The following is a 27711-nucleotide window of genomic DNA, read 5'->3' as shown; positions in this document are numbered from 1 at the left end:
TGAGATCCACTGATAAACCTTTAGAGTGCTCATAACTTGTATCTGTTGTTTGAATTTTTTTTTTGTCTTTGCCCTTGAGTCAGGTTTGGAGAAAGTAGAGAGGAAAAATTTGTGTCTTTCCTGGTATTTGATCACCAGTATGGAAGTAGACATTGGACTTTGATATCTTAGGCACTTGTCCAGCAGAAGCTGTTAACTGCTCTTAACATGGGTGAAAAGGCTGTTGGAGAAGAAACTGCTGGGTTTTGCTGGTATGGATTGACTCTTGACAGTTTGAACTCTCCCACCTCCTCCCCCATTATTCCTTTTTATACTACATTTACTTTAGCTTGCTCAAGAGCTCCATTTCAATACTTGATTCTATTTTTATTTCAGCTTTCTAGAAATTGAAGTGCTTTAATAAAAGTCACAGTAAACAGCAGTATCTCACTGTGATTTGTTTCACATTGTCCTGTGATTCCTGAGGAGAGACGTGGGGACGGCTCCGACCATGGCACTGCAGGAAGCCCAGGAAGGCTTTTGCTTTCAGCTGCTGTTTACTTTGTTAAAGTAACACCTGAAAGATGACCACATCAGGGGCTCTGTGGCGCCGGGGTGGCACATGCAGGAGGTAAACTTGCACTCAAGAAAAAAACCAGAAATGAATCACCAGGTCGACAGGTAAGTCCTTGCTGCTTCCCCCATCTCCAGGCTACCACGCTGCAGGGATCAGACGAGGACGATTCCCACCACACAAACTCCTTGTTGCCAAATTCAATTCGGAAATGTTGGCATCGGTGTTTGGACACGCTCCGCTGTGACCAACTGGCATTTGACAGCAGGGCTGCTCCAAGCCTTCAAGCAGAAGGAACGATGCTCTGCTGCCCAGTCCCAGCCAAGTGACTCTCCTGCATCAGCGAGCCCGTGCCTAAGCTGGCTCACTCTCTTCCTCAGGGCAGCCTGTCAGCTCTACACAGCCTGGTTCACTCAAGGCCCCTCCAAATCTGATACGGAAAGAGATAGAGTGGGTCTGATCCCTGGCTGCGACCACAGGCAGCCCCCAGGCAGCCGTACGCTCTTGGGCTTAGTGGCATCCCACCTCCTATTCCCTGCACCCCCAGTGTCTGGGCACTTGGGGTGACTAGACCCATCTGCTGGAGCCCACATCTGTGTCAGAACAGAGCACAGGTGAGCAGTCCCTGGCTAAATGCTAAATTTGTTCTGCCTGGAACTTAAGACAAGCTGTAAATAGTTAAATTTGCTTACTACCACTTAAATTCTTGCTTGCTGCCCATAAAATCTTGCTGGCTTTTAAAAATGATCTGTATAATCTTTAAGTATGGCAGTATATTTGGGCTCCATTTATAGTACAAATCAGAAATGTTGTGGTCTTTTTCTTTTGGCCTGTTTGCTTTTATACCATAAAAGCAACAAGGCATTTAAGTTCTGGCTGGCTCATTTTCAATGGAAAAGTGAGATTTTGGTATCTGGAAACATAATGAAAATGGAATTGCGATGTTTCCTACAGAAGAAACCATGTATCCTCAAGTCCTCCCTTCTCATCTACTCACTGTGGTTACAGCTCAAACAAGATTTGGTTGAGTGTGAGGCATTTTAGAGTGAAACAAAGATAACTCCATTACGAGATCAATTATTCCCAATAGTGGTGGCATTATGGTATGTACACTCCATGAATGAGTCACGCAAGGCCTGATTCTTCCATCAGTCTGTAGAACAGTCCCTTCTGAGCTATTAAGTGTTCCACGGTATCAAATTCAGCTATCTGACCATTTTCCAAGACTAAAATCCTGCGAACATTAAAACAGAAATGTAAGCTTGGGGATATGGCAGCAGCTGTAATAAACTTAGTTATTTCTAAAATAATTCTAGTGGGAAACAGCTGTGGGATAGAAGCAAGTTTCTGATGAGTGACTATTCAAGTACTGAGGTTATGGGAGGAGAATTTTTTGGCAACTGAGATTGGAGTAAGATTTGTGAACCTGTATTTTAGCTTCATGATTTGAAGATGATACAAAGAGCTGTAGCCATGGTTTTGCTGTCAGTGGGGGGAAAAAAGGGGTATGACACAGCATGAAATGCATCATGTGGGACTAAATGATCTTTGATTAACCTATTGGAGCTTGGCTGGTTTAAGATAGCTCCTTACAATCTCTATAGCAAAGCTTTGAGGGTTAAACAAGAAAAGGACAGAAATGAAATTGCTGTTCACTGACACTGTGTGGTTCATCTAGGTCACACAGGTTGCCTATGTCTGTCTTCCTCCTCAGGAAAGTGGCTGAAGAGATTACCTGTCACAGTCCATGACGGTGTTTATCCGGTGAGCTATTGTTAAAACTGTGCTGTCTTTAAACTGGGTCCTTAGGGTGGATTGAATCTGAAGATCAGTTTCGAAATCTACTGCTGCTGTGGCCTCATCTAGAATGAGGATTTTGGCTTTCCGAAGAAGTGCTCTGGCCAGACAAAAGAGCTGTTTCTGACCAGTGCTGCAAGTGAGAAGAGGGATGGTAAACAGAGCAGCAGTCACTTTTACCTGGGGTCAGAATACGTGATTAACTAGAAAATAGTAGTGAAAAGGTGATTGTTCCTTTTCCCTGAAAGGGTGATCGAGGCTGGTGGCACTGCCAATTAACAGCACGAAATAACCCAAGGAAGTGAAGGGACTGTATTACTATAGCACCCAGGACATCTGCACCTGGAACAGGATTCCAGTGTTTTTAAGTGCTGCACGAACACAAGCCACCACAATGATTAAGTCTCAAAGGTCTTCCACTTGGTGTCTTATGATTCGATTTCATGCTGCTAAACAGGACAATAATGCAGCAATTCACTGTCTGGACATCTTATTTATTTATTTTTAATTTATTAGACTCCTTGTCCCGCTAGCTCTCTGTTCTCCTAGCCCACAGGCTGGCACTGCTCTGCCACTGTGTTTCGGCAGATGAGGTACCTTAGGTTTTCCCCTTGGTCAGTGCACTTATATTCCAGCTGATCTGGCAAATCTGCAACAAAGTTCTTGAGCTGAGTCAGTTCCAGAGCTGTCCAGATGTCTGCATCACTGTATTGGTTTAATGGGTCCAGATTCATTCTTAGAGAGCCAGAAAACAAAACTGGATCCTGAGCACAGAGACAGTACAAACAACTCCTGAAAATTAATTATAAAAACAAGCTCTCTGGTTTTTCCCTGCTGGGTGCAAATCTGTGGCTAATGCCCTATTGAAGGGAGACTAGCATGGCATAGAGGTTATTTCCAACTTTTAAATGTCTGAATATCCTGCCTCTCACAGAATCTATAAATTCTTCCTAGGTGTAAGGGCTTATAACACTGCTAAAGCATTTTGGAAATTAATTTCATACCTGTGGAATGACAGTTATCTTGGTTCTAAGGTCATGGAGACCTAGCTGAGCAATATCTAGTCCATCAATTAGGATTGATCCTTCCGCAGCTTCCACCAATCGCAGCAATCCCACAGCAAGGGTAGATTTCCCAGATCCTGTTCTTCCAGTTACACCAATCTGTAAAGGGCAACGGAACGCTTTTGGTTTTGATGTTGACAGTTTTCTACAGTCAGACAGAACTATCACGTAGCTCCTCTTTTAAAGAGAGACAGCTTTACATGGATCAGATCTTCAGGGCTGTTCAAGATTTGCATAGTCTAGGAATACATTCTTAAAGCAACTAATTTATAATTTGTAACTGTTTTGTATGAAAAGGAATCTTGAAAGCCTTTGATGGGAAGAATAACTAAAAGACTTGGCAGCTAGAACAGGGCCCTGATGTGGCACTAGATTTAAAAAGTGAAATTCTTTTCTGTAACTCTGCTAACCTTCTGTGAAACGAAATCTCATTCAGAAGAATGTCTAGTGTATGCAGCAATCCTGGAAACACTGCTTTGTACTAGAATAGGTGTGCAGGGTGATGGATGGGCTTATACCTTACTGCAGCTTTCACACGTACAACATGCTGTGCCTTGGTGTAGGGCAGAGAGTGTATCTGCCCAGGTCTGATCACTGCAAAGTGCTGCTCACACTCTGCAGCTCTTCTGAAACAAGTGGCTGTGCTTACCTTCTCCTGCCCATTGATGGTTAGGTTGACCTGCTTCAGTGCTACCTCCAAATTTGGTCTGTATCGCAAACTATAGTTTCTAAATTCAATTCTTCCTTCAGTGAGCCAAACATGACCTTGAAGTTTGCTGTTCAGAGTCCAGGGTGCCTGAATAGATGGAAACAAACAACAATGTATAAAGCTGATTTAAACTACCAAATCAAGTGGCCATACCGAAAGGGAGAGCTTATGAAGACATCTGTGCCAAATACCCCCAATCTCTTTAATGTTTCCAAAAGATAAAAGGGCCTCTAACATTCATATTGCAAATCCTTACTTTTTACTTTATGCAAAGATGCCCGTTGTCTTGACTGAAAATGGGGATAAACATTTGTTTGCGTGTCAGAGTTCTGACATTATGAGTGGCTCAATAAAAAAAGATTTATATGTCCCTGTAAACAGGACTGTGAAAGTCTCCTTTAGTAGGATCTCTGGGCAGCATATGGAGAAATAATTTTAATGATTACAGACTAAAAACGATTGACTTTTAGTGGCATCAGTTATCAGAGAGTTGCATCTGAATGCGTGCAATAAATACATACTCCAAATATGGGCAGAAAATAAGCTCATTCCATGAGTGTTACCAAGTGAAGCTATTTTAATGACAATCTAATGCTTAACTGTCTTAAGAAAATAACGATGATCAGAGGTTATAAAACAAGTCTAGTCAGCTGGATAAAAAACCAAATGCTGCAGTTTTTTAAAGGAAACATAACTGGTGTTTTAGAAGGGGAAAACAAGGGAGTTTGTCCAGGTGGAATAAAAAAGTTACTGATTCAGTTTGCAGAGATGTTGACTTCTGCTAGTAAAGTCAATAGTTGGTTAGCTACCTCCTTAGGAGTCCTCAAGTATTCTCTCACTCTCTCCACAGAAACAATATTGTTCTCTATTTCCGTCCAGGAGCGCACCATCCAGTTCAGAACACCAGTTATCTAGCAGAAAGAAAGAGAGCGTTAGGACAGATAAAATGTCTTGACCTACACTTGTGAGGTACTTGGTACTTTGTCTTAGTGTTTATTTATAAAGACCTCATCATCAGCTAATTACTTCAGAAATCATCCCTTAAAAGGCTAAAAAATAACCATGGATCCTTGTGAAAGTTCATAAAGCTGTGTTTAAAGAGCCTAGCCAGCTGCGCCCCCAGCTTCTTCTCAGCAAGTTTATAGAGAATGAAATGCTACTGACTTGCACGCTATTTCTTAGGCTAGAAAGAGTCTAGCTTAGTCAACCTTGCTTCAGTTGCTCAGAGCATGCTTTGACCTAAGTATGAGTTCAGATGCAGGAGGAAAATGATGGCTGGTACATGTGTTTGAGGTTCATTCTCTAAGGGGCTGTGTGCTCCAGATGCCCTGGGTTTCAGCAATGACAGGAGGGTTTGGTAGGAGGAAGCATCTAGAAACCACAGAAATAATTAGTGATTTCTTAGAAATTAAAATGGTAGCAGAAATTAAAATGCAAGTTGCTTTTGATGAAAGGCAAGCATGGTATTAGTTCAGTGCTGAGTTACCTGAAGAGCATATGAAATAGAGAAGCCAGCAGTTCCAGGACTAAGATGTGTTCTGCCCATTGCTGCAAAGAGTGCTGCAAACAACACGATGCCATTGCCTAGAAATTCCAGGTTTGTAGCAAGCCACCTGCAAGAGATGGAGAGGACAGGGCTGTTGCTAGGTGCCCTCTTCTTTTCTCCCATGAGAATCTGCGATTGCTTTGCAAAACACTGGTGGAGCCGCTGGGGTATAGGATGCTCAACGAGCTCTTGTAATGCCCTGGTTGCTCTTATCTAGCCACCTTGGAGCTCATGAATGGTGCCAGTCTGTCCTAACTGGTTGGCTTGTGGTCTCTGTTAGGATTTTCTCCAAGGCCTGTGTCATCCGTCTTCTGTGTACCTCCATCCAAGCCCCAAGAGCTTACAGCTTCACTCCCCAAGGCCACAGGAATAAACCATCATTTTCTTTACACTGCAGATTTGTACCTGTCAGCAACTGCTCCAGGGAAGCATATTCGCTGATTCTCATCCACTAGAAAATTGCTCTTCAAAATAAACCTCTCCTGGTCCTTGTAAGCACGGATCACGCTGCTCCCTTGGAAGGTTTCTGAAATGTGGGAGTAGATGGGTGATCTGCTGGAAGCATCTATGCGTCTCAGCTGGCAGGAGGTGATGACGTAGAAGTGCTGGTATAAAGGGAAATGGAAGGGCAAGTGATTTGGTGGTTTATGCTTCCATGGAGGTGCTCCACAGAAAATGTGGGCAGGGCTCAACAACTGCAATAGTATGTACTCTCCTGGTGTTGTAAAACCTAAGATGCAGGTAAGAGATGTCCTTAAAAGGTGAGGTGGCATTTCTACCTGTGTTATGTCCTGTCTTCATTAAGAATAACCCCATGGTTAGTTAATGCAAAGAAGCCAGGGTACTCTGAACTCACAAAGCCTCTAAACTTACACTTACTTTCTCCTGTAGACCAGCCCTTTGCTTGATGGAGAACAGAGGCACACTTGCACCCTTACTTGCCCTTCCCTTATGTTCAGTCTTAGCTGACAAAGTATTTGAGGTCTCAGCCCAATGGAAGAGCTGCATGGCATATGTGGATATATTAAAAGGCAGTGAAGGAATTCTGGAGGAAAGAAAAAATGCCTTTGGTCTTAATATTTCATTTACAGTTCAATTACGGTTATATTAATTAAGAATATATTTCTAGGTGGGGCTTGATCTGGACATCAGAAAAGCACAAGCCTCTGTGAGGTCTCTGGGATGCTTTGGAAGGCTGGGGTGATGTGGGAAGTGCCACTGACATTACTCTTGTTCAGATGCAATTCGAGGTGATGAAACTAGTTTCTGCATGACTGTCCTTAATAAATGGAAGGAGTCTTTCTGCAGGGACACAGCCATGCTGCTTCTGCCTCTCCTGTGTGTGTATCTTTGAGCTCCTACCTGGAATACAGCATAAAGAACAGTCAAGGGCACTATGGCCATCGCTGCTCTTGGTGTAGTCACTATAATCACAAGATAAATCTCCAGCAAGTTGAACAAGAACCCCAGCAAGGACTTCAGCTTGTCAGGGATGACGGAATCAATAGCATCCATTTCTCTGGAGAAGCGGTTCAGTAAGTTCCCAATGGGTGTTTGCTCAAAGAAGACCATTGGGGATCTAGCAACGTTCCTCAGCAACTGCAGAAACAGCTTGTGTGATGCGAACACACCACCGAGAAGGACGGCTGCTGTGGAGGCAAATCTGCCAAGGGCTGTAATATAAAAAATAATAATTTTTACTAGGTCCAAATAAACTCATCTTGGAGTTCTACTTTGCAAGATTATGATTTTTACTTAGTACTGTGATTACTAGTTAAAAGGAGCTGACTGTCTCTTTGGTAGCAATTAAGCCAATCCTCAGAGCTGCAGGGTAAACTACCTTTTCTGTAGGGTAGTTACAGAGGGGTGGAAGACCTTCTAGGCAAGCTTGACAGGGGCCACAGATTCAGCAATTTAAACATGCAGGACAAATCCTTTATTCTTCACAAAATGAGCTTGACTGGAGTGACTCTGAATTACTCAAAGTCTTGGGTTTCCTGCCTCCAGATTCACTGTTAGCACAGAAGGGTACCCAACCCTTCCCACTCTTTTCAACTTGTTCCAAGCTTTCTCAATCTTTTGTCACTTGGGCTGAGATTTTTCCAGATTTGATTTCTGTCCTAAAACAGGTGGTTTATTTTTTTAAAGGGTGACCAAAAGAATTGTCACCATTTTTAAAGAGTAAGATTTAAAGAAGTGTAGAATTCCATAAGTTCCTTTTTTTCTCTCAAAAGACCTCAACCAAGATTTAATTCAGCATGGAGAAGAGTCACCACTTGCACTTGGATACAATTCATTTATACTGGAGGAATGGAAAGGGATAAGAGGAAGAAAGATAGGCAGATGATGTTGGATACAAGGGGGCAGGATAGAAAAATAAGGATGTTCTAGTTCTTCCATTGCTCAATGTTTAAGGGCTCAGGTTATTTAATTCCAGCAGGAAATTCAGAGGAAGACGCTGTTCATCATGGTCTGCTGAAAGGCTCAGGAGAACTCTTCTAGCGTACCATGAAGTAGAATTTCAGGCAGTAACACTGGAAATATTGTTCAGATCCCTTAGAAATCCTCTGTGCGTCAGAGCCTGTAGTTTTAGGTCCCATGCCAAACCTTTAGGGTTGGTGCCAAAAGCCCAGGAGGCTAAAAGCCCATGGGTATGCACTTGTTTATATTCTGAGAAAACATCCTGGACATGGGAAAGGGAGATGGAAATACAGAGAATTAGGTGAGCAAGCTAAATGAACCTTGAACGACTCCTAGTGCACCAAAGACTCCAACTCTCAGCTCTGTGTGATGTTGTGTCCCATTGTGGACAGGGTCATCTGTCCATATGCTGAGCCAGTAACCACGAGAAAATGACACAGCTTGCTGACATGTAAATGACAGGATGATGTACACACACAGTGGTAAGCCTGTCGCCTTCAGGTAGGCTGCATAAATCGAAGTATTAACCTAGAGCAAAACAGTTGGGGAGAAATAGGAGAGGTTGGGAGGATCAAGCTTGTTAGCAAGGAAAAACAGCTCTGAAAAAATGAATTATTTTTATAGTGTATCTACTTGGTTATCTATCATGGGCCATAGGAACCATGTTAATTCTTTTTTTGTTTTTCTCATGGATGAATAATGAAGCCATGCTTAAATAAATCCATGGTGTTAACAAGTGATTATTACTGACTGATGAATGTTACTGCAATAGGCTCGTGTTACTGGTGGAATACAGGTAAGGCTTATGCCAGGCCCTGGTTTTCATTTGTTCTTGGTGTGACTGAGAACTATCATGTATCCCACTGACTGCTGGTGTGAGTAACTGCTGATGAGCAGAGGTGAGGAGATCCCAGTCTGGCTAATACTGTGCTTCCCTAGGGGAACAGCTGCCTCATTTGGGGTGTCTGACTTCCTACTCCCATCTCTTCTCAGTTACCAGTATGTAGCTTCAGCAGTTTGTTTCCTCCCCATGTTTTACTGCTGCTACCATGTTCCCTGAATACACACCTCATCTGTGCCTGACTCCTCCTACCTGGAATCCCACACCTGCTGCTTTCCTTTCACAGTACCCTCCTTGCCTCAGGCTTTTGAGGTGTTTCCCTTGGGCAACTTGAGAACAGTGATGTGCCTCATTGCCCCTTCCCACTAGCCTCAAGAGTTTGTGGACAGACTCAAGATTACAAGTTCCTTGTAATCTATCCTCTTCTGTCCCTTACCACCACCTCACCCCGATTGCCTCATTGCACTCTCCACCTTCAGGTCAACTCTTGAACTGGGATCTCTCTCCTCAAGTGGTTATATTTTTTATTTTTTTTTCCTCTCTCATTTCCATAATGTGCTCTCTGCAATGTACATGCATTATTCTTATTTTGGAACCAGTGCTCAGATCAGGGATCCAGGGAGATACAGTTTGCATAGAAAGTGCTATATAAAATAATGCTGGAATGACTTTGTCTCAATTGTAGGGCAAACGTGTACAGCTCAGCTGACTTCCCTGGAGCTGCACTGGTTTAATTTAGGCAGTGAGCTGACCTGCCTGCTGTGAGTGGGTCAGTAATAAACCCATGGTATGTGTCTTTGCCTTTAGAAGAAGGTGCTGTGCTTACCCTGCCACGCTGAGTTTTCTCTCTCTTGGTTAATCTTCCTTCAGTGGCTACAGCAGTGGTACAGTCTTGACTTACAGGAATAGTCTCCCTTCCCCTAGCAGATGATTTGACTGAATTGTCACTTCTTAAAGAAAACAAAAATCCTTTCAATTTTTAGCCAAGGCAATGAGTATTTTAAAGCTAGATCTCCTTACCCATCCACCCCTATATTCATGTCTATTTTGAGGGCTGCAGTTTTTGGGGTCCTCCAGAGTGACCCCAACCACTGTCCTTATTTATCCCAGGGGCTGGGCTCTGTCAGGCTATTAACAAACAGAAGCTTTCAGCATTCATTAGCTGTGGCTGGATTGAAATGTCAGACTTTATAGCCCCACTGGGAAGGGAACAGCAGGCCTTGTACATGTGCTCTGGAACAAATTTTGTCTCCTTGTGAAATAAGGAGAAAATGTTAGTCAATCTCCATATTCAAGAGCAGTTTCTTACCTATTCTTGAGGTTTGCTTGTTTACTCTTAATTTACAGATCAATCCTAAACCTGTATTGTACTCAGTAATAACCTTCATGTAGGCTTATATGGGCTTTTGGAGCAAGTTCTTCAGTGTCTAAGACCACTTTAAGCTTACCTAAAGAGCTTCTCCTGTGATGGAGCATTGCTAGAAGTGATGGTGTCTTTGGTGTCTCCTATAGCTGTCAAATAAATGCATTTTTTTTTCTAAATGCTTTAGAATCCCATTTTGTCCTGTATACCCTTTGAGAAACTGATAATATGGAGGAAAGATTAATTACAAAGAGTTGTTTCTAAGGGTAGAAATATCAAGGTGAGACTTGAAGCACAGCACATATAGTTGGTAATTCTGTTTACCCCATGATTGTTGTCTACTAAGATGGAACTGTTTATTCAAGAACTGATCTTGAGGTGATGAGTCAGCTAATTTGGCAAGCATATTTTTTCCCATACAAAGTGACAGCTTACTGTGATTGGATCTCAGCTCTAAAAGTCCACAATAAAACAAATGTAAGACTGGCTTTTCCAGTTTTATTCTTTTCCCTCTTCCCAACTCTGAACAGCAGCAGACACCCCACCCCCCTCCCCCACTAGTTCTTCAATGTTAAGTATAATATTAAGGAAACAATTGACTGATAGACCTAGGAAGAATGATTCAAACTCATTTGGGTTACCTGGAAAGCCAGCACCTGCCTTCTCTTCTGGAGTAAAGTGTGAATGAAGAAATTCTGCGAAGGCCCCATTTCTCTGTAGAAGTTCTTGGTAGGAACCAACTTCTGAGATCATTCCATCCACCAGAAAGACAATGTTGTCCACTTGAGGCAAAATGTTGATTGTGTGAGTCGCCAGCACACGAGTCTGCTTGAAGGAAGAGGGGACGGTTACAATAGTTCTGGTGGTTCCCTGCTCACTCGAGCAGTTGCAGTCAGCTGTCTTCTGAAGACAGACATGTACTCAGTGTGAGCTATGATTTTTACTAACTTGGAGATATTTTTGTTATTTATTCCCATCACTTCTGACTGTCTTTTTGCCGAAGTTTATCTTTGCAGCACAGCTTTGTGCCCATTTTGAAAGTACAGAACTTGAGAGCAGAGGGGTGAATCAGCTTGTTTTGTGTCATGCACACCATAAAATAGTGAGGATGGGAACTGAAGCCTGAAGTCCCAGGCTAGCACCCTGTATGTAGGAGGGAGGACCTTTTGCTTGGCTCACTGAGTTTCATATTGTTGATTGCCCTCAGGCTGAAGCTCTTAAGTAGAATGATGTTAATTGGAAAGCATGTCACATTTATTGTCACTGATACCAATACTTTAGAATTAAATTTGTGCCTGAAAACTTCATCAATCTGAGTGGAGTTAGAGTGCAGCTCCTTTTTATTTCCGTTTCTGAGCATATTTGCACAGATAATTACATATTGGAAAGGACATAAGAAAAGTAGTTTTTCCCTAGATAATAAATAGGCATATTCTAGATTTCTAATATACAATCAAGCCCTTCGAGTACTGCTTAAGTCCAATACATTCTTTCTTCACCAGTCTTTCTGTTTCATTACAATAATTACATTCTGATACTTACAACCTCCACGTGAAGAGAAAGGTATTTGTAATCAGCCATGACTGTTTTAATTGGACTTTCTAATGAAAAAAATTATCTATTTTCTTTCTACAATGTGAAACTGAATTAAGTATTTGTAGCTAGTTTATACTGTGAAACAAATAGAGGCTGCCCTAGCATCCCATCTCATGTAACCACATTCATTATCCAGATTGCTTGACAGCAGAGAAATACCAAGGAATAATAAAACACAACCAATGCAAAAAAGAATGGAAGAGAGGTGTTCAAGATAGATTTTAAGACTGAAATTTAAATTATGAACATCTGGGTGATTAGAACAGTGAAGGCATCACTGAACTATTCAAAATTGATGGGATTAGACATTTTGATAAGATACAATGAGTTGGAAGAGATCATACAGTAAATCTCAAAAAGGAAAAAGGATAATGTCAACGGAAGACCAAAGTACTATAAATTTGCTGTAGAAGGCTAGAACTAGGCATGTGGTTTGCATGAGGATAAAGACAGTCTTTCAGGAGAGCTTAACTTCTCAGACTTTCTCCTCCTAGGTGAGATTCACTGTAGGACTTCCATCTGCTGTGTGGACTGCAGAGGTTACCCATTCTGCTTCCACTGTTGCTAACACTAGTACGTGCTGCAAAAAGTAATTTGGGAGCCTTTGATAAAGTAACCCCCATTAATGGAAACATTTCAGGGGCCCTGATAATTAGATACATTTTGCAGCCTTTTACAATTCAGGATTTATAACACACCTTGTCCTTCAGTAAGCCGTTGGGTCCAAGAACATGTTCAAAAATGTGCTGTCCAACATGGGCATCAACAGCTGAGAGGGGGTCATCAAGTAGGTAAATTGAAGCATTCTGGTACACGGCACGAGCAAGGTTCACTCTCTGCTTCTGCCCTCCAGATATATTTACTCCCTGTAAAAATGCATTGTCACTGTTTATTCCAAAGCTACAGTATATTTTCCAACTGTTGGCTCCACTTTTCACTAAGGTTTTACGACTTCCTTATTTTTAAATCAGTGCCTCTCCCTTGCTCCAAACAGGGCTCTTGAGATGCAGAGGCAGATTCTCTTGAGCAACTCCAGTCTCCTGCAGAAGAGGACACAAAAATGACCTGGATTTGTTGATTTTTGTCTTAAGCATCTCTCTTATTTCTGGTTAGGTCAAGAGGTGGGCTTCAGACCCCATTAAATCATGTCCTGACTTCTCAGAAATTACAGAGCACCTGCCTCCTGCAAGTTTAATTCTTTTGTAGGTGTTTTAAGCAGGTCACCCAAAGCTGTAGCTACTCATGGAAAAGTTGGCCAAAATATGAACCCAAGCCAGTACCTTCTCTCCTATTTCACTCTTCTGCCCTGCAGGGAAGCTCTCTAAATCAGGTTGTAGTGCACAAGCATCTATCACTCTGTTGAACCATGTTTCATCTAGCTCTTTCCCAAAGAGAATGTTATCTTCCACTGAAGCATTTTGTATCCAAGGTTGCTGGGGAACATAAGCTGCAGTGTCCTATGAAAATGGAAATGGAAGAATGTTAACAACCTTTTTCATAAGCTCACCTTGACACTGTGGGAACCCATCTTTGAAAAAGACCTCTCCCGATTAGATTTATAGAAATCTGGAATGATCATCACCATTGACAGGTCTCAGAGGACTTTGCAAAATATGAGTCTGCACTCTCATTATCTTACAGAGGAGGAAACAGAGGTACAAGTACACGTCGCAGTTTACCAGGATGCCACTTCAGCTCACTGTCGGAGTGGGAAATGGAACTGGATCTTTGAAGTCCTGTTCCATTTCCAAGGGCCAGGCTCATCTGAGAGCTCTTAAGCACCTGCAGATAATTAAATTTGGGCTGCTACATAAAGCTTTTGTTAAAATACAGCAGTAAATGGGTTTTCATCAAATACCTGATGCCCTGCTTAGTACCTTACTGTTCCTGAAGACAGCCTAATTAGAAGCAAACGCTCAGGGGAAAATTTACCTTCATGATCACGCAGCCATCTGCCTTCTCCAGCTCACCAAGTAATGCTGACAGCAAGGAGGACTTTCCAGCACCCACCTGGCCAACTACAGCAAGCAAGGACCCTTGAGGCACCATAAGATTTATGCTATAGAGAAAAGATTAGTCTCATATCACCTTTTAGATACACTTTTCTGAAAAGAAAATGACCAAAATTATTGCTATTGTCTTGCAGCAATAAAAATGTATGAACTGAACCTGCTAATTTCATACTTGCACAGGGTTGCTCTTCCTGTCATGCTGACTTTTTGCAGCAGAACAGGACACGTCCCTTCAAAGACACCTCCAACCAGAAAGTCTTCATCCACATCCCCATCTGAGTTTCAAACCCAGGTGCCTACTCTGGAGGCAGGCTAGTCCAAAGCACTGCATATGAAACATTCCTGAACATCAGAACTTTTCAACACTGTTTCTTCTCTAAAACTGCAGTGCCTTTTGAAATAAGCATGTAGTGATGTTATATCTGCATACCATCAATTCTACTTTTTTGACTTAAATTATTGTAATTTCATATTTGAACAAGAAAATTGTGTAAAGAAGGCAGTCTCCATATATTAAGGCAAATCCAGATATAGGTACCTTCTCCATTTATGTATTCCCAAGCATAAAAGCAAGATTACATTTTGTCTGACTTAGTTATTTTCAGAATTCAACCTGAAGCAAAAATCAGAAGCCTCTAGATGTTCCATACTGGTTTCGTTTAGTCCCTGAGACATTAGTTCATGCAGCATCCCCTCAACCTACAGAATTGGGATGACTAAGGGTAAATCTGTACCTTCTAAGACAAGGAGAAGTCTCTTTGCTCCAGCAAAAAGTCCCATTTCTTATGGTGATACTTGCCTGTACTAAAATATGAGGAGAAATGGAACACTTGTAAATTCCAAGGTAGGTACAGAAGCATCCCTATTTATATGACTTTATGTTTCAGTGTGTATTTATATTACATAAAATGAACCTTCAGTATGAAAAGGGGTTAGTTACCACATTAGATTTCATTGTTAGAAATAAATAGGCCTGAAAAAGTGACAATAAGGGACAGACATTTTTCTCTCTTGACTATGGTAGGCACTCTAAGAATGGAAGCTGAACAATGGAAGCTATTCCTCTTATAAGACAACAACGTTGACACAAAAGCTCACCACAGTCAGAAGTGTTTCTGCTTGAGCTCTCAGGATTCAGTTCTTCAAGATTCAGGAAAGCTGCTAAGCGGTTTAAAGAAACTTTGGCCTGAAATGAAGCACACAAAAGCATAAGATTTAGAATAGTAAGGGAGCTAAAACTCAAAGTGAAGACTCAACTAGAAGACCCACTTAAAATGTTGACTAGGTGCTGTGTTGCAGATGCTGTAAGCTTAGATGGACAAACGCAGCCCTTTCTTATGTTAATTTATTTCCACTTGGCTTAGCAAAAAACCATATCATTCCCTGTGTTTTCTTTTCTGTTCACACAGTGAAATTGGTGCTTTTTTCTCCAGTTTATCCTGCAATCTTTCCAATTATTGTTTCTGTACAGGAAGAACTGTGGCAGTTTTCTTGGGGTGCAAGAGGGAAATGAGTTTCCCAGTTTCTTACTGGACAGTGACTTGCTTTTCTCTATGGCCTGGGCTAGCAGGGTTTCCGCTGATCTCCCATAGAGATTTTGCTCCATCTATTCTGACTTCTGTGATTAAAAACAGAACTGGAAGCACCTCTGAAATCTAATGGTGCTTGTGATTGGTGCCAAAAGACTTGGTGGCTATTCTGTCAATATGTGGAGCCTTTCTGAAAAACAATACTACAAAGTACTTTTAGCTGCAAGTCCTTGCACTTCACTGTTTCACAGTAGCAATTAAATAGCTAGCCCTGGCGTTCAAAGTCCTAAGAAATCCCTACCTTTACCTGTTAATGGTGGTATATAAAAAACCACTTATAGCCAAAGAACAAGGAATGTAGCCTGCAATTAACCTGGACAGCAGCATTTATGGAGAATGGCAGGAAGGAGTGCGCAGTGTTGAGAATGTTGATCAGTGTTAAAGATACAAAGGCCTTCTGAGCATCCAGGACATGTGTGTTATCCACCAGGGTGTAGACAGCAAACATGACAAATGCAATCTGAAAGGGAGCAAAGGAAAAGCAAACCATTTGTTTCAGACAGGGAAAAGAATGGTTCAATTATGGGCAGGCACTTTCCCAAAGACTCTGGAACCCACTTGGTTAAATCCAGGCTATCACCACACACATCCTGCAAATATCATAGGCAAAGGTCTTGCATATTGGTGACAAAACCAAGTCTGATCATTTGATGCTTGTTCTGCTTTAAGGAAGTTTTGGTGCTACGATCACAGCAAGGTGAAAGCACAGCCATTTCCCATTGAAAACACACATGGCTTAGCTGCAACAGCAAGTGCAAAAGTGGCTTGTGCAGATACTGACTGCCATGAACTCTGTCTAGCTTGCAGGTCTCCAGGTGGCTCTTGCAAAGCAGGCTCAGTCTGCCTGGAGCACATTGCCAGACCAGATGACTTGTCCAGTGAACTCAGGACAGTGTAAATGTCTGTGTGGCTGATTCCACCAGGGCTCAGCAACTCCTGTGAGACCACCATCTCCTCCAGGCAGATAGCTGTCCCACAGGAAAAGTCTGTCCAGACAGGAGTACAAAGAGAGATAGAAGTAATAGCACATGTTTAATGTAGGAAGGTGAACTACTCACCAGGAAAGTTGATGAATGGAAAGAAGCTAGAGATGCTGCGAAGAGAATCTGAGATCTTTTTAGGGCCTGAAGTTCTTGCTTCCGAATACCAAACACTTTCTTCATGAATATCTTCTCCCAGCCATACAGTTTGATTACTTTAATGTCACTGAGAATGGCATTGGTGAGTTTGGCCCGCTCATCTTTATGTTTCATCTGGATCTCCTGTAACAAATGTTTGAGTTTTATCATGTAATAGGTTAAATGTCTAACAGTGCAACTATTCTGAAAGAAACACCTTATCTCTGCCTATGAATCCTGAATAAATTTCCCTGCAGTTGAGCTGTGTCTACTGTTTTGCTTACAAATCTTCCAGGCTGGGAAATATTTTTCAGGCAATATATAAACCCCACAGAAGACATGGTCAAACAAGGTAAAAGATGGAACGTGCAAGATCTTACTCTAGACTTCAAGAAACTTTGCAGGCTTTCAGTTCTTCTATGTTACTTCAGACAGTCATGGTCAGCATGAATAATAAATGTTAAGCCATCACTTGAATGTTTAATGTTAGTTATTTTTTGCTTAGTTTTTCTTTTTTTTTCCCCTTCTTTTTCTAATGTTACTGCTTTTTTTTTTTTTTCTCCCCCCCCCTAGCATGCATGCCTTCTGTAATCATGGGTTCCATGTGATCCTTTCCTGGAAGAACATGACAGCCTTTAACTTAGATTTAAAAGCAGTATCATAGTATAATTCAACTTGGTAAACCACTTCATTTTTATGAAGCAAAATGTACCTGAAACTGACTCCTCTTCTTGGTGATCATGAAATTCAGAGGCAAAAGAAAAAGGAATACAGCAATCGAAGTCAAGGCTGATGGCCCAAGAAGCTGCCAGGAGTGAAAACGAAAGAGGAAGAACTTCTGGTGATTACTAGAAATGACTGTTTTCCATTCCCCTTCGCTCACCTTCCCTCTTACTTGAATTTAGGCCTAACATCCCTAGTGGCTTCACTCTAATCTTGCCTTTGCCATTCCTGGTAATTGTGCTCCTTAAGTACTGTGGATTGTTAACTCTCCAGGCACGGTAAATCCTGTCATCACACTCTGCTGAATTTATTTGCTTCCCTTTTAGGAACTAGATTAGTGCTGAAAGCAATCCAGAAGCATGCTGGCAATTCCAAGTTATTTCTGTTGCTGCCCAGCTGTCCTTGGATGGGTTAAGGAGGACATCTTGTGGCTGGCATAAGTAAGTGACCCAAAACAAAACCAGATTTTGTTTAAAAATAAAAACCCGTTTCAAACCCTCAACAAACTATTCTTGCAGCATAAATAACCCAGCTTGTCTGAATTTATGTCAACTAGTGAGATGAAATGGTAGCATTATACTGTGCCACATACTTTTGGGACAGCTCTTGGATACCAGGGCTCATAATGATTTGCGTCTCAAAATAGAGAGCTTTTTTTCTCATGGTTTAGTTATATCTCTCTACAGATGGCTTACATTTGGTAGAGAGGTGAGTGTTGGTATACGCAGACAGATAAAAGTATTCTCTACGCAAATGGTCTATAAACACTAGCAAACAAAGCGTTAATTATGCAACCACATTCAGTTTGTCAACATCGCTAGGAAAAGGATGATGATTTTTCAACAATCTATACCATAGCTACTAATTTTCCAAGGCCATAGTATCCCGTGTGCCAGGCATAAACCACAGTCCATCCTGGTAAGCAAAGGAAGGTCTCAAAGGCCTCCAGAAAGCTCTTGGGAATCAACTGTCTTTACAGTGCTCATACTTCCATTTGGTGTGCTGACAAAAACAGGGACTAAGAAATAGGGCTTTAGCCTACTGAGAAAATACCATACACTGAATTAAGGTGGGAAAAGGATCTTTTAGATTATCACCTTTTATTTCTAATTCAGGTTTTTCTCTCTCCTTGTTAAAATCCTTGATACCCATAAAATTAAATGTACCAATACTCTTTTTCAATATCATATAACTTTGCTTCAAACTGTTTCACTGATCTTGTAGCAATCAGGCTCCAGGATGATGTCAAGTATTTCAGACCATTTCCTACATGTTCTGTAATTATGTTAAGGAGCTGGAACTGGACTCTCAGCCTGCACTGGGCCACCACATTTTGGTTGAAAAGAGAGATGACAGAGGAAAATCCAAGGCAGAAGTTTATCAGTCAGCTCAGAATAATCATATTCACAGTCTTTTCCCTAAAAGAGGCTGGATGCTGAGTACACAGGTGAGATGATGAAGTAAAGGATCAGGTAAGGATTCTATACCAATAAAAATATCTTTTAAAAATAAAAGTGAATCCACCATGCTACAGAACTAAAAAATATATAACAATTTCAGGTTATTCAAACCAGCAAAGTTCTAACCCGAATTTTGAAAACTTTTTCCTTTAATATGTAGAATAGAAGGGGTTGGTAAGTACTGTCATCATACTTCACCTGCCACAAGAAGACAAAGCAGATGATAATCCGAATAGGAGCAAGCCAGGTCCCATTAAAATAGATAATCAGATCCATTAGCTTTTGGACATCAACAGATACCAGATTAACAATTTCACCTACTGTTGCTGCTTTCCTTGATGCATTTGACATAACTAGGATCTAGACAGGGTGGAGAACAAAAGAAAGGTGGTGTCAAACAACAGCTTTGGTCCAAAAATAAATAAATTTCTTTTTCTTATAAAGAAAGGAAGAAAAAGCGATGGAGAAAAATGTAAAATCTTAGATACTGAAAAGATACTGTTGCCTGGGATATGTGACTTCACTTTAAGATAAAGAATGTACTCCTTTCCCTAACCATAATGTATAGCATAAGAAAGTTTATGTTGCTTTTTCTTTTACTTAGCTTTTCCTTCAGAGGTAAGATCTGAAAAAACAAATAGTAAAATACCTCCCACATACTGTTCAGAGACTAATATAGCACAAAATTACATCCTCAAAGTAGTTTGTAGTAACAGCCCCCCCTGATATTGTTAAGAATGTATTGTACCATCACTGTACCAACAATGTCATAGCTACTAATGTAGGGCTAGAAAAAAATGAAGCTGGAAAAGAAGCTAGACTCACCTTCCTGTACACAAGCCCTGTTACTGCAGTTTTCAGCCTCAACCCCAGAACAAGACACATGTACATATATCGTTGTTCAAACAAAGTCTGGAGACAAGCCAAAAGGAACATAGTGAAGGCATAGAAATAACCATGCCAGCTAGGGGCTTCTTGATCCTCAATGAACTCCAGGAAAAGGCTGCAAGACAGGAGCAGTATGTTGATGAATCCATGTAGAACTGATTGATTCCATGTAGAACTCATGCACAAATACAGGCTGGGCAAGGAGAGGATTGAGAGCAGCCCCAAGGAGAAGGACTTGGGGGTGTCAGTGGATGGAAAACTGACTGTGAGCCAGCAATGTGTGCTCACAGCCCAGAAAGCCAACCCTGTCCTGGGCTGCACCCAGAGCAGCGTGGGCAGCAGGGTGAGGGGGGGGATTCTCCCACTCTGCTCTGCTCTTGTGAGACCCTCCCTGCAGTGCTGGGTCCAGCTCTGGGGCCCCCAGTGTAAGAAGGACACAGACCTGCTCGAGTGAGTCCAGAGGAGGCCACAGAGATGATCAAGGGGCTGGAGCACCCCCCTGTGAGGACAGGCTGAGAGAGTTGGGGGGGTTCAGCTGGAGAAGAGAAGGCTCCGGGGAGACCTTAGAGCAGCCTCCCAGTGCTTAAAGGGGCTACAGGAAAGGGAGGAGGGACTCTTGATCAGGGAGTGTAGGGACAGAACAAGGGGTAATCGGTTTAAACTGAAAGAGGGTAGATTTAGATTAGATATAAAGAAGAAATTCTTTACTGTGAGGGTGGTGAGACACTGGCACAGGTTGCCCAGAGAAGCTGTGGCTGCCCCCTCCCTGGCAGTGTTCCAGGCCAGGTTGGACGGGGCTTTGGGCAACCTGGGCTAGTGGAAGGTGTCCCTGCCCATGGCAGGGGGTTGGGACTGGATGATCTCTAAGGTCCCTTCTGACCCAAACCAGTCTATGATAAATAGCAGACCCACAAAAATGCAGAAACACCAGGGATTTTCCTGTATTCTCTCTGACTGATGTTTATCAGTAAAATAGTAGAAGAGTTGGAAAAACTGCTAAGTAGCCTATATCTTACAATACCCTAATTTTTGACATTGACAATTGGTTTTGAAGCAATCTCTGATTTTCTCAGGGGAGATCTCACTTTCAGTGTTAAGGATGGCTCTGTAATTTCATGAATTTGTCAGAAACATGCAAATTGGGAGCCATAACCTAAAGAAGTCATTGACATTTCCAGATTTTCTCTTAATGACTAAGAAGTGATTTTTACCCTTGAAATACACTCTAATGCAGGTTTGTGTTATACCAACACAATCCACAAAGCATTATGTCAGCTGACTGAGGTAACTATTTGTGTAGGATGCACAGATGTGCACTTTATAAATATACAATTTAGAAGTAATTATTTATCTAATTTATAAATAATAGGAGCCTTAAGACTACAGCAAGTGGCTGACAGCCTGTGCAAAAGATGGCATATGTAGAACCATCAAATAACTCCCGTCTTTATAAAGCTGTCAAAGGCTTAGTGCAGCCTGTCCTTTCTGTTGTTGCAATACAGCAGTGGAGAAAGTGTGCCCAGCTTTAGAGAGGGGTTTAGGTTTTATTCCCACCGAGTTGACTGTGGGCTTAGCACAAACGATAATCTATCTCTTTTCATCAGCAATAGGAGATTTCAAAAGCCTTTGTGTGTCCACCTCTGTGGGTGCTGGCATACACATCTTTCTGCAAGCTCGTGCACAGAGTCTTGTACGTGTGACAGACATACGATATAAAAATGAACATACCTCAGTAACTTTGGGATGGAGAACAAGAAGACATCACAGATAACTAAGCAGACAGTGCTGAGAAGGAAATAGGTTCCAAACATGCTCCAAAATGCTCTCAGTAAGGGCCCACTCTGACTGTGCTCTGATTGAAGTAGAACTTCTGTCTCTTCAGCTTCTGCTATGCCAGTGTCACTCTTCTGACCTTTTTTAAATGTAGCAGAATCCCTTTTTCTAAAGAAAGAAACAATGAGAAAGCTAGCCATGATTGAAGAAAGCTTGGGAATCTCGTGCTTTCTGAAAATCATTAAGTATCTCACGCTGGGTCTCATGCCATGTCCAGTATAAATGCTCATCAAAAAATGATCCCTCTCACAAAAAGCTTAGTTTCATGCTTCCAGGAATGGAAGGATGTGCATCAGATTTCAACGCTTAAAATCAGATTTGGCATTTGGCACAAAGGAATTCACTCTCTAAGTGTCACCCACTGAAGAGTAAAGACCCTCAAGTTTTCATAGCAGAGTGTTACTTGGACTATTTTATGTACACTATCCTTTTCTTCTTGTTGTTTAATGGACAGTGGGATTGAACCTTCCAACTATACTCTTGTCCAGGTAGGATGCACCTAGTAGAGCTTACATTTACAGCCTGAATATGTGCTGAAGCAGTCGGTCTAACACTCTGTGGGAATGCAGGGGCTCACAGCCTATGCTGAGATGGCACACCAGCACCTGTGAGTGTATTTGCTTATATGATCTAGAGGCAAGGGAGAAAATGCCCAGCTGAGCCCATGACGTACTCTCTAGATCAAGTACTCACTGCTGGGTTCTGCTGTGACACTTCTTCCACTCTCTCTCAGCCCAGGCAACAATTTCTTCGGAGGAGTCCTCTTTCCTCACTGGCCACAAGTCATCCACCCCCAAGGACTGCTGGCAGCCTTTCCGGACGAGCCTGGAGAGCACACGAACTGCTCTAAGGTAAGCACGGAAGGACTGGTTGTGCACGTAACATTTTTGAAACAGATGGACTTTAAGTTAGTGCACCACAGTGAGCACACAGGAACGAACTTACACTACTTGGGACTGTCCTTTCCCAGAATGAATATGAATGTTCAGGAACAGCAGTTTGCTTCAAATCCCTATGCTATCTTCTGTCAATACAATGAGGATGTTCAAGTAAGCTCTAATTTCTAGTCCATACTGAGAGGTGGGTCTTGGGCAATGGGGGACAAAGTTCAGTTTAACTTTGTGGCAGTGAAACACAGATGAGGCTTTATCATAGTGGACATTAGGCCCGAGGTATGTAATAATTTTTCTTCTGAATGCTAAGCAGCAGGCTGGGGCAATGTCCTCGTTCACTGTTTTCCCCTTGCCCAGCATTTGTCACAGGAAGGTCTGGCAGGCAGACAGGGCTGTGGTTGGTGACGTTTTGAGATTGTCTATTTCAAGATTGGGAGGGCACTGGAAGGGAGTTGAAAGGGGGAAGAGAATAATCTAGGATCACAAATCTGTGGTTTGAACTACTTTTCTCAAAGTAAGTTAAATTTTTATAATTTGATCTTGTAAGAATACTTCAAGTCCCCAGAGAAAAAATTTAAATCCTCACCACATAAGCTAACTTGGGGGCTGAGTATTTCCTACTGGCTGTCATCTACACCCTCTCTTATTGCTGCTGCTTTTTTCTGATATTCTAGCAAGAACATGTTTTTTCTGTGTTTTCTTACCCAGAGAACCACCAGTATGTGATTTTGGAAAGGAAAGAGCTGCTGGCTTCTGGACACTGATTCTGATGGGAGAAAAAAACATGGGTGATATTTATACATAGAAATGGGCACGTGTCAGATGAGTATAATCCCCTTCTGTGCTTCCCCAGGAAAACAACTCAAAGTTACATACACCCACTGATGCTGATAGTCTAACCATATTGTGAAGGATCAATGGGATTGGGAGACTTTGGAGACTTAGACTTTGAATAATGTCTCAGATGGAGGAATAAAGAGTATCATTCTTCTTATCCAAATACAATTATTTTCTGAAGCACAAAGCTCTGCCATACTTGTACCTTAAACAGAGCACTGCTGCACAGAAGAGCAGGGGAAGCAATATAAGCCCTATCTACTGGTTTCAGTGAAACTAAACATGAGTATGGATAGAAGAGGTTTTTAGTTTTTCAAAACATACATAAAGTGACAGAGTACTGTTATTCCAAATTCTACTGGTTGCCTTTTAAAACTGTCATCCTTTATACAGAATGGTGCATCTTACATCTCCCAGATACTCATATTCCTGTGTATCTTCATAAATCTAAATTCTTGTTTGAGCAATGAAGCAATGCATTATGAAAATCTATGTTATACTTACAGGATTGTTGATAGCTTTAGAGAAGAAGGGAGGGTGATCGACCAAGCAAACTAACACAAGTTCTCCTAGCACCAGGCTAGCATAAAGGTAAGTTGTAATGTGGTGGAAGTGGTCTTCCAGGAAGCCCTAAGAAACAGAATAGTGTTGAGAATGAGCTAAGAACCTTAACATGACATCAGTGGAGAAACATAGCTTCTCATGTTCTACCAGCCATAAGCTCTGAGTTTTGGTTCAAAACATGAGGTGCATTTATTTAAACTGTAGTTATGTAGAGCTACTTAAATGGTAACTCCCCAAAATGGAATATCAGAAAATACTAAATAATGGACACATTTATTATTTATAGTGACAGATTTATCGTGAGGCTTCACAGCAATCTCATAAAGTCAGAGATCCACATTGCATCATTATTCAGGGAACTTCAGGTGCTCTGAGGGATAGAAGTTCCTTGCTCACCTAGTGGGATAAGTTGTTGATGTAATAAAAAACCCGCCCACTTTTATTATAAATGGTGTGTCTAACGGGCTCCATGTGGGGTGCTCTGATTAATTTTGTGAATGAGAAAAAACAAGGAAAAAAACCCTGAGTATTTTTGGAAGTGTATTTTGGTAGCAAGAAGTGGCAAAGTGTCATTTCTACAAGAGGCCTGGTGCTGAGTATCATTCAACACAGCAGGAACAAGCAAGTTCCCAACTGTCTTTTGTTTGGTGGCTGCATATTATTCCCCTATTACTTAAAAACACAGGTACCACAAACTTTTGTTTATTCCTTGTCGTGATGGAAAGGTACAACTGTTCACCTGGGGAAAACGGCCACTGACAGTAAGTCTCAGATGTGTAAACCCAGCCAGCACTCCTCCACAAATAAACGTTCACCACAAATACTCAAAATATAAAATTGTATATCAGCATATTTATGCTGATAGAAACTCTGGCCTAAGGACATTTTTTAGTGACAGTGTTTATGTTCATTTTGCTTTTATTCATATATGAAGTTTGCTGAGCTCTCAGAAAACCACACTATGTCTACATTGAAAGAGATAATATTGATGGACATGACAAAGTGTCATCAATCATTTTTCTCAGCACATCTTGAGAGGAATTTGGTTCTCCACCTCACAATCAATGAGGGAAAAAGAGCCCTGCTCTTTAAAGACTTCATCCTCTGCACATTAAAGATATGTGATTTCACTTACTCTTTCCAGGGCATGTTGGACTTTGGAACTAAACATCACAACTGCAGCCATGAATGAGAGCAGCCAGTAAATCAACAGGACACCTGAAGACTGGATGCCCGTCATTCTTTCCACTTGTGTGAGGAACATGGCAAGGATCTGTGAGGAAGTATAAATTTTTGTCCAAATACATAGCTGGTAATGGAATGCCAAACATCATTCTCAAATTAATGGATACAATAGAGAAAAATCAGTTAGTTGCCTGACCAAATATTTCAAGATGTTCAGAGCTGCAGTATTGTTCCTAAAAGGCTAAAAACTGCAGAGCATTATATTCAATTTTGCAGTCAAGAATGCCCTCCAGAAAGGGCAAGTAATAAAACTACAAGTGGACCATCAGGCTGGGAGGATCTAGGCTATGAAGATGCAATGACAGAAGAGGAGGATAAGCATTTAGGTTGAACAGAAGTCCCATTTCATTCTAAACCATAGTAAATTGCATACTGTGGTTATGAAAAACTAGATCTTGTTTTCTTGTTGTGAGACCTCCTTCTAACCTACTGCTACCTTGGCTCTTGCGAGGTGTACTCTGCCCACAGTGCTCTATACTGTAGCTGTAGACCCAGTGGTCTGCCCCAACTCCGCGTCACACGGCAGAAACTCACAAAACATGTCTCCAGCCTTGTACTCCCCATCAGTAACTTTGTGCTCAAAGATACTGAGAAACATGGGAAATAGAAGATCTGCCCCCAGAGGCCTAAGCTGAGCCACATGCAGACAAAACAAAGAAAGAATTACCACTGTAATTCCCGCCACAGCAGGGCTGATGAAGAATGCCGGGGCCCGTGGGATTCCTTGGCTTACCTCCCACAGTACAAAGAAGACATTAGAAAAACAGAGCATTACCAGGATGCATCCAAGGACCTGGGGCAGAGACAGCAAACACATGTTGGAATGGACTGAAATGATGATGGAACAATCTGCTGAGCTGAATGCTCCATGCAGCCTGGGTGGCAATACTGGAGAGGTGGAAGTGCAGATTTGGGACAGAGTGTGTTATGGGAAGTAGCAGGGAACCAAACAGAAGTACAGGGGAAAAGATCTTACGACAGTTCTTCCTAAGACTTTACTTGATTTATACTGACCTGACTTTACCCGAGTCAGTAAATGTCAAAGCGAACACAGAAATGGATCATCAGAAAAGAGTTAATGTTTTAGAAAAATTAAGTTCTGCATCAAAGTTGTGATGTTAGGATCAAACCCCATCCTCCACTCTTACCATTTTGGCTTTGAAGACGTGGGACATCCTGATATAGCCTTTGTTTTTGTGTCGAAGATACAAGTAGTAGAAAGGAAAACAGATCCAAAGATAGGCACAAGGTATCCAGGCAATAACTGTACTCTCGAAGCACCAGGTAAATCTTGGGGTGTTTGTATACCATGTCTGGTTCCAGTCCTGTCACACAATCAACACAGAAGTGGAACAGTAAAGCTAATGTGTGCAGAATTTCACCAGCTAATGCAAGTTGCTAATGCTACAGGTGAGATCTACTCTAATGTTAGAGGAATTTGATTTATGGTTTCAAATGCAAAAAACAGTTGGCAACAGAGGGGCTGCTGAAGAATAGTAAGGTGTCACAGGGGAGGGAGGGAAGGAGGACTCAGCAGTAGCATTTTGGAGGAGATGGAAGTAGAGAAGGAGGAAAAAGGGTTGGAAAAGTAAAATATGCCAAAGAAAGGACATCATTTATCACAACTAGAGAGAAAAATAAAAGAGGAAAATTAAATTATTGAATATGGAACGAGAAAAAGTAATTTGGGAATAAAAAAGATTATTGGCATTTGGGAACGATCAGAATAGTCAGTAGGGAATGACCTGTCAAACGGAGGTTAGGAGGAAAGAAGTATCCTTGTGCATAAACTACATCACAACTGCATTTCCTCAGCTGTATTTATAATCTGGTTGTAATTTTCTGACTGAAAAAACACTTAAACCTAATCCGCTAACATAGTAGCAAACTGTAAATGAATGGGCGAGGGTGTGTTTTCTTCAGTAGCTTGTGGAGGTGGTTCAAGTCCTTTCTGTGGAAGACACGACGCAAAGCAAGGCTAAGGGGAAAGGACTCACTCGATGAAAGGAGGAAGCAGGTAACTGCTCACAATAATGGGAGTTTGTCAGCCTTGGGGGGGAAAGCCCTGTGACTCTGGACCGATCAACTCCTTAGAGCCCTTTTAAAGGTATTTCCGTAGCGGGTCCTTCGGCAGATAGTTTCTCAAGACATAAAGGGACTAATCCAGCGCCCTTCCAGCAGTGCAGCCGGCCTGCACCCTCCCACCCCACTCCCACCAAATTTACTGTAACTGATAAAGCCAGGACTGTCCTCCCGCGGGGCGAAAACTTGTCCCTGGGAGGCGAAGTCCATTCCACCAGGCACCGCTCCTGGAAAGAGCTTCCCTTCACAGCGTGTCAGCCGCCGGCCGGGCACGGCGCCGGCACCTGCTCCGCGGCAGGAGGGTCCGTGGGTCGGTGCCGCCCCGCGGAGCGGCTCTCCCGGCCCCGCGCAGGACAGCCCGCGCACCCCGCGCCGGGGCCGGGCGCCGCCACCGTCGTTCCCTTGGCGGGCTGCTCGCTCCGGGCCCCGCTCTGACTCCCAAGGGGCGGCCCGGCAGCGGGGTGGTGCCGCGGCGCTCGCTCGCTTCACTCACCCAGAGCCCGGCGGAGCCCGCCCGGGAGCCGCACAGCCCCCCGCCCGCCGCCATGGCGCCCGCCGACCTGCCCCGGGGGGTGGC

General features: G+C 42.3%; 1 protein-coding gene across 2 annotated transcripts; it reads right to left on the bottom strand.

Moving 5' to 3' along the window:
- Positions 1-389: 389 nt before the first annotated feature.
- On the bottom strand, positions 390-27711 carry ABCC6 (ATP binding cassette subfamily C member 6). Of its 2 annotated transcripts, XM_074918907.1 has the most exons (31): positions 27628-27711; positions 26201-26377; positions 25720-25845; positions 24943-25080; positions 23748-23873; positions 23111-23172; positions 22207-22338; positions 21409-21621; positions 19618-19795; positions 18991-19152; positions 17322-17414; positions 16550-16753; positions 15805-15951; positions 14991-15088; positions 14637-14696; positions 13823-13949; positions 13171-13347; positions 12589-12756; positions 10936-11119; positions 10380-10443; positions 9758-9878; positions 8411-8618; positions 7032-7342; positions 6075-6274; positions 5610-5736; positions 4933-5034; positions 4064-4210; positions 3355-3513; positions 2948-3114; positions 2289-2483; positions 390-1787 (listed from the first exon to the last, which is right to left on the bottom strand). In XM_074918907.1, the coding sequence occupies exons 1-31, from the start codon at positions 27679-27681 to the stop codon at positions 1679-1681; spliced, it is 4536 nt and encodes a 1511-aa protein (XP_074775008.1). In that variant the 5' UTR covers positions 27682-27711; the 3' UTR covers positions 390-1678. The 2 variants fall into 2 exon arrangements, with proteins under 2 accessions (XP_074775008.1, XP_074775010.1); XM_074918909.1 differs by lacking the exon at positions 12589-12756 and having other exon boundaries at positions 9758-9881; positions 14637-14706; positions 15001-15088.

The sequence above is a fragment of the Athene noctua genome, chromosome 15 (genome assembly GCF_965140245.1).
Source record: "Athene noctua chromosome 15, bAthNoc1.hap1.1, whole genome shotgun sequence".
Lineage (NCBI taxonomy): Eukaryota > Metazoa > Chordata > Aves > Strigiformes > Strigidae > Athene > Athene noctua.
The sequence above is the reverse complement of the archived record's forward strand: the minus strand, read 5'-3'. Positions and strand labels throughout refer to the sequence as shown.

Bases quoted from the DNA above. Each gene is read 5' to 3' on its own strand.
- ABCC6 (XM_074918907.1), bottom strand. From the start codon at position 27,681: ATGGCGGCGGGCGGGGGGCTGTGCGGCTCCCGGGCGGGCTCCGCCGGG. The intron at 13,950-14,636 runs GTACAGATTTAC...TTTTCTCTATAG, and splicing joins ACTTCTCCTTGTCTTAGAAG to CATAAATCTTATGGTGCCTC. The intron at 5,737-6,074 runs GTACAAATCTGC...CATCTCTTGCAG, and splicing joins CCTGGAGCAGTTGCTGACAG to GTGGCTTGCTACAAACCTGG.